A 13,184-nucleotide genomic window follows, 5' to 3' on the forward strand; every position below is an offset into this window, starting at 1 on the left:
AACGATCAAAAAGAACCTGAGTAACCCTGAAACTGGCCAAGTCATCGGTTCAATAACGATGCACGCTGGAGTGGTTTCGATAAGGAATAATGCTTATATCCCAATGTACAACGTACATATTGGCAAGAATGCTGTCATGGCTATCGATATCGGAGATAAAAAAATCAGACTCTATCGCGAGAAGAAAACAGACGTAGACATCTAAGTATATCCGCTCTGCTCTATAGAGCAAATGTCTTCACAGACTTTGACGTTTTTTGGCTGGTAAGCCCAGACTCGGCCGCCTTCCGTTTGGGTAGATGCCTCCACCTTCTTGGTCGACTTGTCGAGGTCAGTAGCCCACACAGCGGCTTGGGTTTTCTGGGTACGATCATGAATGATGAGGCTCTTCATGATAGCTTTCAACTCAGCGACGTTGAGGTCGCTATTGTCACCATAGCTGCCTCCGGAACTGGATATAATGCGCGAGTTGAAGAAGAACATGGTTTTATAATAAACGGGTGATAATATCTTTGAACTCTTTATCATCAATCAGTCGATTGCTGTACATATCCACCGTGAGAGACTTGAGCTGCTTGATGATACTAGGGTTGTCATTTCCGAGTTGTAGCTCTCCTTTTAGCTTATCGTATTCAGCCCTAAGCGTATGTAGAGGATCCTCTAACTTATCGTGGAAGCTGTATTGGAGATGAGTAATCAATAGAACCTCCTTAAACAGTTTCTTATCTTCAACGCTGAGCTTATCGTAAGCGGATTGATCGATACGGTTCTTATAGACAAGTGCCTTGATCATGGCTTGGAGGCCATCACTGATTTCCCACTTAGGGCCACATTTACGCCGATTCGGCTGAACGATCACGAGCTTTTTAGCATCAAGGTCGGGGATACGAATATACTTGCTTCCGATCTGCTTGTATGTGTAGGCTGACGGCGTTGCTAATCCTTGGATCTCATTGAGATTGTAGGTACGGCCTCGGCGAACTACACCTTCCAGCGGGGCAACACCTGCACCGCGCAATCCTCGACCTTGAAGCTTTCGTTTAACGCCACTGCCGGATACCTCGCTTGCCTCGGCGTATCGCTTAGCCTTCGTTTGATATATCGATTTTGTCGCCTTCATAGCTGATGTAGCTGCCTTCAACACCGATCTCGCTGCTTTTGAGTTATTCCCTCTAACAGCCTCTTTTGCTTCTTCATAGCGTTTCTGAGCCTCACCGTATGTCTGAAAAGCTGCTTATGACTCATCTTGAAGCTTTTGCAAGCTGTCATCGTATTCATACTCTTCAAAGCTTTGCTGTCTAATATCGTGTACAGACTTTAGAATAGCCTCATTCAATATTTCAAGATTAGCATCCAGGTTTTTATGTCTTTGCTTATCAAGCTCCTTTTCTTCAAGTATCCTAGCTGCTTCTTCATCGCTCGATGGGAAGGGGTATTCAACCTCATTAAGATAGCGGTCCAAGTCCTCGACCCCGTTGAGTAGGGACGAAAAGGTATCCATCCACATGATATTCTTCATTAGCCCCTTCCAAGCTACACCACTCACCTGCTTGTGTGCTTTGTTTTCACGATTTAAAATATTTAGGGGTCTAGACCCCGATGGCTGCCCAAAGTAGTATGATGGATGGGACTTAACAACACCGTTGATTATCACGATTGGTTGTAGCCGAAATGGAATATTACTATTACCGTGCAACTGGCTGTAGTAATCAGTTAAGATATTCTTGGCGTCGTTATCAGCGTTTGATAGGCTTGGGTCCATGTCTTCATCAATACCACTCATTAACCCATGCTGAGCTTCACCATTAGCTGGGGTAAAATCATTTATGTGTTTGGTTTCATTGCTACCAACTAGTTCTAACTCGAGGCCCCTGGCTTTAGTCGTATTAATGAAAGATTGGAATGTCATTATCCAGTTCACTTTCTGAGTGATTGCTTGCTTCACACGATCGCTATCTTTCCCGTAAACGCTATTGCTATTGCCATTGATCCAAACATAGCCATCTTTCTCAATAGGAGAAGATTTTGCGGAACCATTAAGAATTGGTACAATCTTCTTTATCAATCCGTTAGATTCAAGGACTTCCCTATTTTTGCTAATTGTCCAAAATAATTTGAGCTTGCTGTCCATTTGATCGGATCATGTGGATGTTCCAGTATCGAACACAAAACTGTCGTCAAGTCTCTGCTTAGAACAGTTTGAATAATCTCCTTCTGAGGCATTGATTCTTTTTCTTTTTGAGCCGATATTTTGCCAAACCTGGTATGGGCTATTTTTGTCCTCTTTACCCATCTCATTACGTCGCTCCTTCTCATTGACGTATGCGAGGAATCTGACATCATTAATTAATACCTCGCCAATATGGTCATACGTCTCAGACCAATCAATGCTCGGAACTAGTACATATTTTCTCAGTTTAATACTGTACACCTTAGCATCCATCCCAATATAATACTTAGTAAGCTGCCGGTCGTTGGAAGCAATAGGGTGAATATTTAGTTCTGCAAGGATGGGGTAAACCTCGAAGATTTTAGCGACCGCTTCCTTTGACTTTGTTTGATTTTTCATCTCAGCATTGCCTTCGTCGAACAAATCTTCTTCGACGGGCTTTTGCGGTAGTGGACTATCAGGGCCAACACCAGCATCTGTCATTCTTGCACTATTATCAACTCCAACATCAGTCATATCTGGGCTCACGTGGCGTGGACCCAACCATCGCTGGTTTTGGGCTTAGCAGTACTGGAAGCATCAACGGACTGAGGCTTTGCAGTAGTCGATGCATCGATCATTTCAGGTGTTGCATTAACTTCAGCATCTACCATTGTTGAGGACTCAGGGTTTTTTTTGGGAGTTTTCAATATTCAGACTTTTTTTAACTCTTCCGGCGTAGCCTCGTCAGGGCCAACCGAAATATCAGCCTGAGCGGGTTGTGTTGATTTCTTTGGAACAGTAGTGATACCATTCGCGATATCGCTAGCCCATGATGCACCGTCGTACATAAGGCGCTTGGACTTGGCTTGACGAACTCGGCGCTCAGCTCGTTCGAGTAGCTCCTGCCGCTTTTGCTCTCGTTGAGCGAGGGATGTAAAGTTGGGAAACATCGTCTAACTATATCATGGTAGTCATAAAAAATATTAGCATCGATTAAATACATACTCACCAATAGCTTGGCATAACGGAGTCATGCCTAAATGGTTGATACGTATGACAGATACGGTTTCGCTCATTGAGGAGATTGATGTATTGATCCTTGATGCAATGAAACGGCACACCAAATATCGTTTCTAACTGGTCGCGGTACTGTAGATTGCACACGGTTTTCCCGAAATTGACTACTGGGTCTAAATATCTGAGTTCATTTTTGATTCGACTAACCTCTTGAATTATCCACAGCTTTCTTCGGAGCTGTACAAGCTCACGTTGATTCTCTACGCAGTTGCAACACATTCTATATATGAAGTCATATATTTTTAAGCATTATTTTTGGAAAATAGATTGATAGATATAGATGAGTCAACGCTTACAGAGGATTGCTCTATTAAACTTATTTCGAAGCTAGTTCGACTCATTTTTTTATCGACTTCCAGTACTCATTCTCTAAGGTTGATCTCTTGTTCTTATTGACTAATCTAAGATTATCTTGTGGCTCCCAGGAGTCAAGTTCATTACCGACCCACTGAACGAGATACTTGTACTTGCCGGATCGCATCTTTTTGTGGTCTAAGATCTTCTCCACCTCTAAAATATCACCTCTGTTGATAGTAGCTTCATATGTTTCTGCTTTAACAATTTTTAGATCGTTTGGCCCCTTGTAAAGAGTGTGTCCGTTTTTCGACTTGATTTGGATGCGGTAGCCATCAATACCTACCACCGAATACACAGCCTTAGACCATCTTGCTGCTTCTTTATCAAATGTTTTCTTTTTTAGTCGATACAAAACCTTTTCACCGACCTCGAACTCGTTTTCAATCCTCTCGGCTTCAGCCTGGTTGTGGACTAGTTCAGATTCAATTACCTTACCTTTACCTTCGTTGGGGGTCATACCAATCGTCCGATGGGTCGTGCTATTGTAGTTCTCAATAACAGCAGCTATGAGCTTCTGGGTTAGTCGCTTTGGTTCGATTTTGACAAGGCGCTGCTTCAGAGTTCTATTGAAGCGTTCAATTTTACCCATTTTGGCGTGATCTCCAGGCTCATTGTTGAAATGGTCAATTTTCTTAGTTTTGAATAATTTCTGAGCCTGTTGGTTCATGAATTCTGAACCATTATCGGTTGTGAGAATGTCAACCTTATGGAGGCGGACAAAAACCCTAATTGCTGCTAGTACGGTCGGGCCAGTTTTGTTGGTTAGTAGTTTTGCGTAGCCTTAGGCGAGAGTTGATGTTGATCGCAGTCAAGATTGGTCTCTCCCAAAACGCCAAGTCCATCTGCCACGAATTGGGGTTAGTCGATGCGATTTTGAACCCATCCTTCTTCTGCTCCTGAAATCGCTGAATATCGCTCTGGTTTGAGTACCATTCCTTGACGATTTTCATCGTAATCTTCGGCTCCAGTTCTTTAGCCTTCTGGTATAAGGCTTGGGCACCTACATAGCCCGTTTTGGGGTCATAGTATAATTTGGACAACAGCTGATCCATCGCTCTATATGGTTATAAAACAAAAAAATCCCCTGCCAGGCAGTTGCTTATATGTCGATCGGTTCGGTGGTGATACCATCCGCAAGTACACGACGCTTATCATAATAGTAGTTTAGAGCTGTTTTAGTCTGGGTGTACGTAATGATTGACTTACTCTCCTTACTGAGTCTAACCCCTTGTTGGTGCCCTGTAGCGTGATGCGATCGCGAACAACTGATTCAAAGCCATCTGGGTTGAGGATATTAGCGTTTCGACCACCATTCTGCTGCACTCCCTTCGCGGAAACCATGAACTTGTAAGATTCGTCTGGTAGGTAGCAAATGTAGTTCTTAGAGGACAATGATACCATAGCATCACCAGACCACTCATCCTTGGACAAACCTGGCGTTCGGCGATCAAACTGAGCCATCTCTTCGCTATAATCACGTGGGAACCACTCGTACTTATGCTGCTGAAAATGCTCACGAAGCTCGGGCTTGATACACTCAACGAATGGCTTCTCACAGCTGAACGCAATATAAGCCGAGTCTGTGTCCATTTCTTGGTTCTGGAATTCCGAACGGTCGAAGTAGAAGTCATGCAATCATAGTAGAATTGCAACATACGGAGCTTAGCGAGCTGATAGATTGCAATCGATAGATGAATTGGGTTCTTATTGTTGAACTTTCGCTTCTTCATAGTGAATTCACATGAATCATCCAGCTCTTCCATTCCATGGAAGGTGAAGTGCTCAATCTTGGCCTTGATTGCCTTGTCGTCCGACTCATACCTGACCTCCTTGTGCTTGCTCATGTCCATGCCAGATCGACCAAACGCACTATTACCAACCAGTTTCATCATCTCAGCAATCATAGCCTTATTATTGCTACCCTCACTAAGCGTTTTCAGCTTAGTCAACAAGTCTAGAACCAAATGAATCTTAGGATTGGTTGTCGATTCATTCATGAATCTATCGATAATGAGCGCATCAAATGATTTAGGGTTCGTAATGATTTTTTTCAACTCTTGGACTAAATCATCCATATCAGAATCAGATACCTTCTCTATAATGATCTTACAGATGGATTTAACATTTTCATCACCCTCTCGTCGCGCGCTCGATACGGCTTCCATGAATGGTGCAAATGCCTTGTGAGAGCTAGCCTTGATGAAGCTGTAAGTCTTGGTGATCTCCATACCATGAGAAATGTACCATTTGAGTAGCGGTGCATAAATGAGGATCTTCTCACCAAAGTAGCTCCCGATAAGTTTGCGAGCCGGCTTTGCTCGGCTTTGCTTGCGCTCCTCGTTGTACTCGAACATGTGCTGACCGATGACACTCCGATCGCTGCAGTCGATAAGGGTGTTCTTGAAAATTGGGGTCATTTCACTGAAGTAGGGTTTGAGGTGCTCTGGTGTACGGATATCACACTCGAGGAAGCCAAAGATCTTGTCATTTACAATATCATCGACGATCCCTGTGTATGCTTCGACGGTAGTCAGCCGTCCACATGGCATCTCATTACCAAGAGCCCACAAATACAGAGCATTAGCATCGTAGCCGATGATCTTTTTGCAGATCCTACCCCCTCGAATCTTGGTCTCGTTGCGTTTCGCGTATCTGTTGAAGATGATAGAAGGACCACCAGCAATGTTCGCCTTCATCTTGGTGTAGATGTCCTTCTCCTCTCTATCGATACTGTACACCAACCTGTCTGAGTTGAATTCAAGTAGCTTCTTGTGGCGGAAGTCCTTTAGCGGCATGTTCTTGCGAGCAACGTTGCATCCCACACAGCTGATCAAGATATTACCATCGATGTGTCCGAGCTTATTATTGATTCGGTCAGCCGAGGCAGTATCAGCTGTGAGTTGCTTGTAGCATAGCCCACACAGGTATTTTTGTCGCTCTAGCAAGTCGTTGAGGTGTTCTAGCGTCATATTGAATTCACGATCGGCATCAGCATCCTGGGTCTTATATCCACTTAAGCGACTAGCGGGAAAGTCAAACGCTTCAGCAGGCTCCTTACTTGGTTGCTGGAGGTTGTTGAAGCACGTCTGATACATGACTTTCTCAGAGAGACCAGGTAGCGACACACCATCAGTGAACATATCAAGTTCGAAACGTTTGAATAGTTCTCGCTGGGCTTTGATGGCCTTGATGAAGGGTACTACATCGAGGTTGTTGTACCAAATGAGTAGATCCTTGATTGACTTCATGCCATAGTGTTCCCAGACGAACTGTACCCGCACATAGTCCTCATCGCTGATGCTAGAGCTACGAAGAGCACTGTCGAACGCCGACTTAGGAGGGACTTCCGGCTGACTGAGTACGTCAAATGAGTAATGTACTCGTACGGGAAGATGCCTTTTCCTAGACCACGGACGCATCGAATCTTGTCATCACACTTGCACTCACCGAGATATGTCGACAAGTACTTTGCATAGCTGGTGCCTGCCGGAATATAGTTGCTAATGTCAAGCATTTTCATGTCTGACGTGGCGATGCACATGTAGCTAGGGTTCTTGATGGCTGATGTGATGTTGTCAGTACCGATGACTGCAAACAGGTCCGCCTTGATAAGGTTGATGTCGTAGGGTCCAGAGTTGAATCCGAATACTGGTACCTGACCAATGCACTGCTTCAGCTTGCCATAATCCGAGCGCTACTTACCGAATGTGAGCTTGCTGTGGAAATCGAAGAAACAAGCAAACTCCCCGTTCTGAATCCAAGCATTGACATCATCCATCTTGTACGTCTTACCCAAGTCTAGACCAGGAACCTCAGCGTCAGTCAAACCATGGACGTTGATGATTTTGCGGAGCAAAGACTCGTACTTCGAGACGTTGTACTGCTGAATCTTAGCCGCAACTTCCTTGATGTACTGGAACATATCCTTGAGCAACTCCTTCGGGTCATCGCTGACAAAGCATCGCACCTCCTCAGTCAAGCTGTCGGCCACGGAAACAGACACAGGAATGTGTTCGTTTGTGAAGATAGTATTCTCTCCGTTTTTGACACCCGTAGGCTTGAGGATAGCCTCAAAATCAAAGACAATGAAGTGATCGATGTAATGGTCAGCATCCTTGATGGAGTACTTAGTCAGCATGGAACGAATGCTGTTCGGAGCGGGTTGGTAGATGGTTGGCTGAGCTGGAAACGATTCGATGTTCACGAGTTCGCATTGGTTCTTAGTGTGGTTGCGTAGCTTATCAGAGCTAACAAACACCATCTCACACGTAGAGCATTGGTACTTCTGCTGGAGCATATCAACGTTCGTGATGTAGAGAGCGTGATTCTCGTGCGACAAGATGTTGATCGAATCATAGTCCTTGTCCGAGCAGCGGATGTATTCAACCTTGCCCGTCTCAACATCCATGTTGAAGACGTTGATGTTCAGCTTGAAGCACTCCTCAAGCTCATCGAATTGGAGAATGTCGATAGGCTTGAAATTGCGGAACAGACCCAGAGTGTAGGTGATCTCCTTGTACGAACAGTACTGCTTGAAGGCTTCTTTCACCAGAGCCTGGATTCTGCGAGGATCCTTCTTGGCTCCCTCCTGCTTGTGATAAGCAATGCAGTGGAAGACACACTTGTTGTTCGTCTTGGGGAAGTTGATGACGTGCTTGTTATCACGAATCGCCTTAGGAATGACAACCTCGCTATCACCCAGAGCATGGTTGCGTTGGTAGATATAGATTTTGAAGCCAGTAATCCCCTTCACCATGTACCCGGAGCTGGGGTAGTTGAGCTTGTCAGCCAACTCCATGGAGCGAATCTCCGAGATCACCTTCTTACGAATATCAGCCTTGCTGTTGATAGCTACAGGAGTGCTAAATACAGACGTGTTGCTAATATTCGGGTGGAAGTAGCGAGTCTCGCTGTCATCAGTTCTGCTGACAAGCTTGTATCCAAGAGCGATGTTGACCTTAAAGGCAGACTTCTGGGTTGCGAGCACGTTCTCAAGCTTGTCGTAGAACTCAGCAGGCTGAATTCCCTCGTAGAGGTGCGACTCCATGTTCTTGCCTTGGTAGAAGCGGTACTTACTGTCTTCCTTGAAATCAGCAGCCACATTCTTTTGGAGCTTGCCTAGACTGATCTGGTACTGCTTCGCTACCAATTTTTGGTTGGTGGGGTGGGAAATGTTGCTAATGTATACCATGCGCCTCGTCTTGCCACGTACCTTAACACGGTAGCTACTACCCCATCGAACGTGTTGAATATTTAATCTCTTTAATCCTTCGAGTTCGTATGCAAACATGTTGCCTATATATGCTTGACTATATTATTCTCCGTAGATATGACTTTATAATTATTTGACCTTGTATCAGGATCGACTTTATATCTTAGTCATTTACAAAATATTCTGAAATTAATTAATTCAAATATTTGGCTTATACCTTTTTGGAGGTTTTAAGCCATTGTCTTTGACTATATTGGGATTGACTTTTTGAGAAATTTTTTTGATTAATTAATTAAGTTCGGTTTCATTATTAAGTTCGACTTCACCATCAATAAGTTCGGTTTTGGGTTTACGCTTGCGAGCTCGAATCTGGTCTCTATTCTTGTCGTCGTAGCTCTTTTGATACGACAAGCGAGCGTCGCGTGTGCGCTGATAGTAGCGCTTCTGTGCTGCTTTGATGCGTTCCTTGCTAGCTTGGTATTGCTCAGGAGAGTACGCCATCATTGTATATTACTAACTTTATATTTATTAGGATGAAAAAAATGTCACTGCCCCTTGTGACATCGCCGATGTTCCTCGCCAGCTAAACCAAGTATTAATGGTGAAGCAGAGAATTGGCAGAATCGTGTATTATAAGTTTAAAGTAGTGTCGACGGACCGCCACGTCAAAATGAAGCTATCCGGTCCTGTAATACTGCTGGGTCCAAGCACACACGTAGCTAGTTGTCTTCCGACAGGATGGAGTAAATCATGCCCGCAATCTGCTTCACTGATTCAGGTGCAGGAACGTCATTCTCCATCACCATCATCACGGGTGTCGCACGCTCAATTTTTTCATCCAGACTTCTCGAGAAGACCCATTCCAAGAAGTTCGTGACAATGCTGTACACTTTCGGCAGTCCTTCTACATCCGCAAGTGCTTCACTTCCCACGTAAGCTTGAGCAAGACCCTGCTGGAAATCGTCACGTTTCGCTTCCACAATGCAAACTCGTTTCTCGCCGCGCTTAAGCACGAACTCAAAGGCTCCGTCTCCGTGAACACGTTTCCCAATCACGGTTTCTTCGGCCAGGATTTGGACGCCTCCATCGAACAGCGCACAGACACTTGCAAGCACGGGCACGATGAAGTGCAGTCGCTTTCCAGTAATGATATCTCCAAAAGCCTTGATCAAGATAGGAAAGTATCTATGCAGCGCATCAAGCTTTTCGTCAGGGATAGGCTTTGACGATGGTCGATACTTGGTCGCTGGCATGATGCTGTCAATCTCCGGGAACGACACGTACGAGAAACCCGTGGAGCCGGCAGCCTTCTTCGCTTTCTTGTTCTTATCAAGAACCTCGTTCAACTTGTCCCATCGTCTCTTACGACTCGGGTGCGGTGCAATTTCAGCGTCCTGGACTTCAAGGCACTCCCGATCTGCAATGATGCTGTCAATCTCCGGGAACGACACGTACGAGAAACCCGTGGAGCCGGCAGCCTTCTTCGCTTTCTTGTTCTTATCAAGAACCTCGTTCAACTTGTCCCATCGTCTCTTGCGACTCGGGTGCGGTGCAATTTCAGCGTCCTGGACTTCAAGGCACTCCCGATCTGCAACCACCAGCACGTGAATCGTCTTCTTCGTTGGAGCACCTTCAAACACGTCGCCAATCTCATCTGCTGGGTCCATTTCCACGTTCAGCAGTGTCTTCACTTGTTCAGGAATGCCTCCACTTCGCATAGAAATCACATCAGGGTCCTTCGATGAGAACCACGCGCCGTCCGCCGTCTTCGCCAGGAAGAGCTGCAGGTCACCTGCATCGATGTCCTTCAACTTGTTCGTCTTCTCCGCCTTGATCGCCTTCTTTAGGTCTCCCACCGACTGACCCGCGTCAATGTCCACAGGAAACGCACTGCCCGCCGCACCAACGATCGCGCAGAAGAGCTTCACCATCTTTCCTCGAGCCGGCAGATTCTGGAATGAGGAAGAATTTCTGGCGTACTTAAGCGAACATGAAGGTGTGTGACATAGATTTTCAAGCCACGTCGCGCTGGTCCGAACTACTAGTAAAATCTGCCGGCGTAATGTTCTATTGGTTTTATCAATGTAGTTTGAACGAGCGGTCCCGAAACGCCCTAAGGTCCAAAAGACGTGGCTCTCGCTATAAAGTGGGCGTCGTCAAATCAACGTCTATTAGATCTGACCGGTTCAGAGGTTCTAAAACTACCCTCATATCGAAAAGACGTCGTCGTTGAAATCGCTGCTGTCCCGAAAGAAGGTTTCAGGAATGTTCTCGGTGGTAAATTACGGTAAGGAAAAAAACTGCCGGCGTAATGTTCCATGAGCACAGCGCTCTCAGTGAGAGAGTCTCACAGCAATCTCGGTCAACAACCTTACTGTATGTACTGTACACAGGTGCCTCAGCCAGTGTGAGGATCTCCGTCGAAAATCATGCATCGTGACGGGGATGGGCAAAAACCAGGCGAGGGGGATGCGCGCTTTCTGAGGCCAAATCAGGCCAGCTTGCAGTCCGCCCCAGATGTGTCGTTGACTGACCCCTGGTCAGTGACCAGGGTGCTCCCTTCCTTCCGTGACAGGCGGGGCGCGTGTGTGTGCCCGCCCACCACCACCGCCGCCACTGGAATTCAGACCTCCCTCCGTCTTGCCCGGAGCTGGAATGCTGTTGAACCCACCACAGCTGCGTGCACACCGATGCCTTCGACCGCACCCAAGTGATCCAGCATGTATTCGATTTCCAGCGTTTACTTGTCGTTCCGTTTTCCACTTGACTGCACCGTCCCTTGCGTTTCGCAGCTGCGGCTCTTGCTCGCTCCGCCTTTGCGTCGCCAGTGTACCAACTTTGGACCATAAACAACCTTCTTTGGGACAATGGCAACCTAAAAAAGACGAGAACAACCAAAAGAGCTGGAAAGTGATCGTCAACAACCACTTTTTCGATCACTAGCAACCTGTCCTTTCTACTGCCCTTTCTCCAGCCGGGAGCCTGCGAATGGCCGCTACACAAACTACATGTACATGTACTTGAGCTCAGTACATATAGCTTTGCCTGGTTCAAATTCAAAATAACTCGCGCGCGTTAAAATGGTCCAGATGCTTCAGAATAACCCGCGCGAGTTAATTTGAATTAAATTACTCGCGCGACATCATAAAGTAAGTTGTATTAATACATGTAGAATAGACTCCGGTTGCGCATGCGTATAGGCAGCTATTAGGAGTTGTTATAATGTGGCGTCATGCGAGGTACGGAGCTGATATGGATATGAGGCCAATTATACTGTTTTAAATTGAAATGGTACGTACTAGAGTATACTGTACTGTGAGTTTAGTAAAGGGTAATTATACGTGAGCATTTCGGAGTTCAACCCAAGCACGGTTGCCACAAAGCAATCCGTGTGAACAAATGCATACATTTAGTTTGTCTTAGGATGCCAGGCACCGCAATGTATCACAACATACCCAGATTGTCCCTTACATGTGAGTATATGCCGATTGAGTGAGTAAAACATTTTAGTAAGGTTCGCACCAGTTCCTGCCTCTTAGCCACCGGATAGCCGCTTCCTCTGTTGAGATGGTAGTGGTTGTGTATGGTTACGACGCATTTTTTGATTTTATCTGTGTGGAGCATTTATACAGAACTTGCAGCTCTACTCAGAGATTCGATAATATATAGAGAGTAGTTCGGAAGGTATCACCTCGTATTCTAGCGCCTCGTGCTGAACCACCTAAGCGTCCGTTATACTACTCAGCTAGCGTGGATACCTTGCATGCTAAAGTATATAATGGGTCTTCTGGCATATTTCAAGTGGCGACGTATAACCCTCAAAAATACTCAGGGAAATTTATCAGGCTTAAGAATTTCAGCGAGCCAACCAGCATACTAAGTACTTAAGTACTTAAGTATTTTGTTTTGGAAATAAGGTATTTGAGTTCACTTACACTAGTAACGAGTATCCATAGCCATAACGCTCACTGCCTCGATGTTAGTGACAATCAGCACAATGGTCCGCATTGGGGTTTCAAACCACGAACCATTTCGCACTGCATACTTTTAAATAAAGGCGTTAGGACTCAACCAACCTCTCTATAACTACTATTCCTAGGCGCGTTGAGGTGCAACTACAACGTCTGAATTTGGAGCAATATGTATGTGTGCACTACGATGCGAAAATTCGCTGGGAATCGTAGCTATATAGTGACCGACGGGTAAATATTAAAGGCGCACACCCTTGCTGTGAGTGGCATTTGAGCTAACTGTAAGTCGTGTGACTTTCCAGTCAAAAACGCTTACTCAAGTAGTATATCCTACCTCTTCAATACGCGCTTTCCACAATAACTTCACTAAAACAGACTTGTTAGCCCCCTCATGAACGTTATTGCTCGTTGTGCA

The 13,184-nt window shown here is 45.5% G+C and overlaps 3 protein-coding genes across 3 annotated transcripts; all 3 read right to left on the reverse strand.

Annotated features, from left to right (window-relative positions):
- Nucleotides 1–201: 201 nt before the first annotated feature.
- PHYSODRAFT_326017 (hypothetical protein) lies at nucleotides 202–8,777 on the reverse strand (the record flags this gene model as incomplete). The annotated part of the gene is made up of 7 exons (XM_009521962.1): nucleotides 202–451; nucleotides 4,466–4,566; nucleotides 4,802–5,166; nucleotides 5,244–5,478; nucleotides 5,743–6,940; nucleotides 6,973–7,234; nucleotides 7,289–8,777. The coding sequence occupies 7 exons, from the start codon at nucleotides 8,775–8,777 to the stop codon at nucleotides 202–204; spliced, it is 3,900 nt and encodes a 1,299-aa protein (XP_009520257.1).
- Nucleotides 8,778–9,086: 309 nt separating this feature from the next.
- On the reverse strand, nucleotides 9,087–9,299 carry PHYSODRAFT_485542 (hypothetical protein; the record flags this gene model as incomplete). Its single annotated transcript, XM_009521963.1, has 1 exon — nucleotides 9,087–9,299. One exon carries the CDS (start codon nucleotides 9,297–9,299, stop codon nucleotides 9,087–9,089), a length of 213 nt encoding a protein of 70 aa, XP_009520258.1.
- Nucleotides 9,300–9,517: 218 nt separating this feature from the next.
- PHYSODRAFT_326018 (hypothetical protein) lies at nucleotides 9,518–10,729 on the reverse strand (the record flags this gene model as incomplete). Its single annotated transcript, XM_009521964.1, has 1 exon — nucleotides 9,518–10,729. The coding sequence occupies one exon, from the start codon at nucleotides 10,727–10,729 to the stop codon at nucleotides 9,518–9,520; it is 1,212 nt and encodes a 403-aa protein (XP_009520259.1).
- Nucleotides 10,730–13,184: the final 2,455 nt, after the last annotated feature.

The sequence above is a fragment of the Phytophthora sojae genome (assembly GCF_000149755.1).
Source record: "Phytophthora sojae unplaced genomic scaffold PHYSOscaffold_2, whole genome shotgun sequence".
NCBI lineage: Eukaryota > Oomycota > Peronosporomycetes > Peronosporales > Peronosporaceae > Phytophthora > Phytophthora sojae.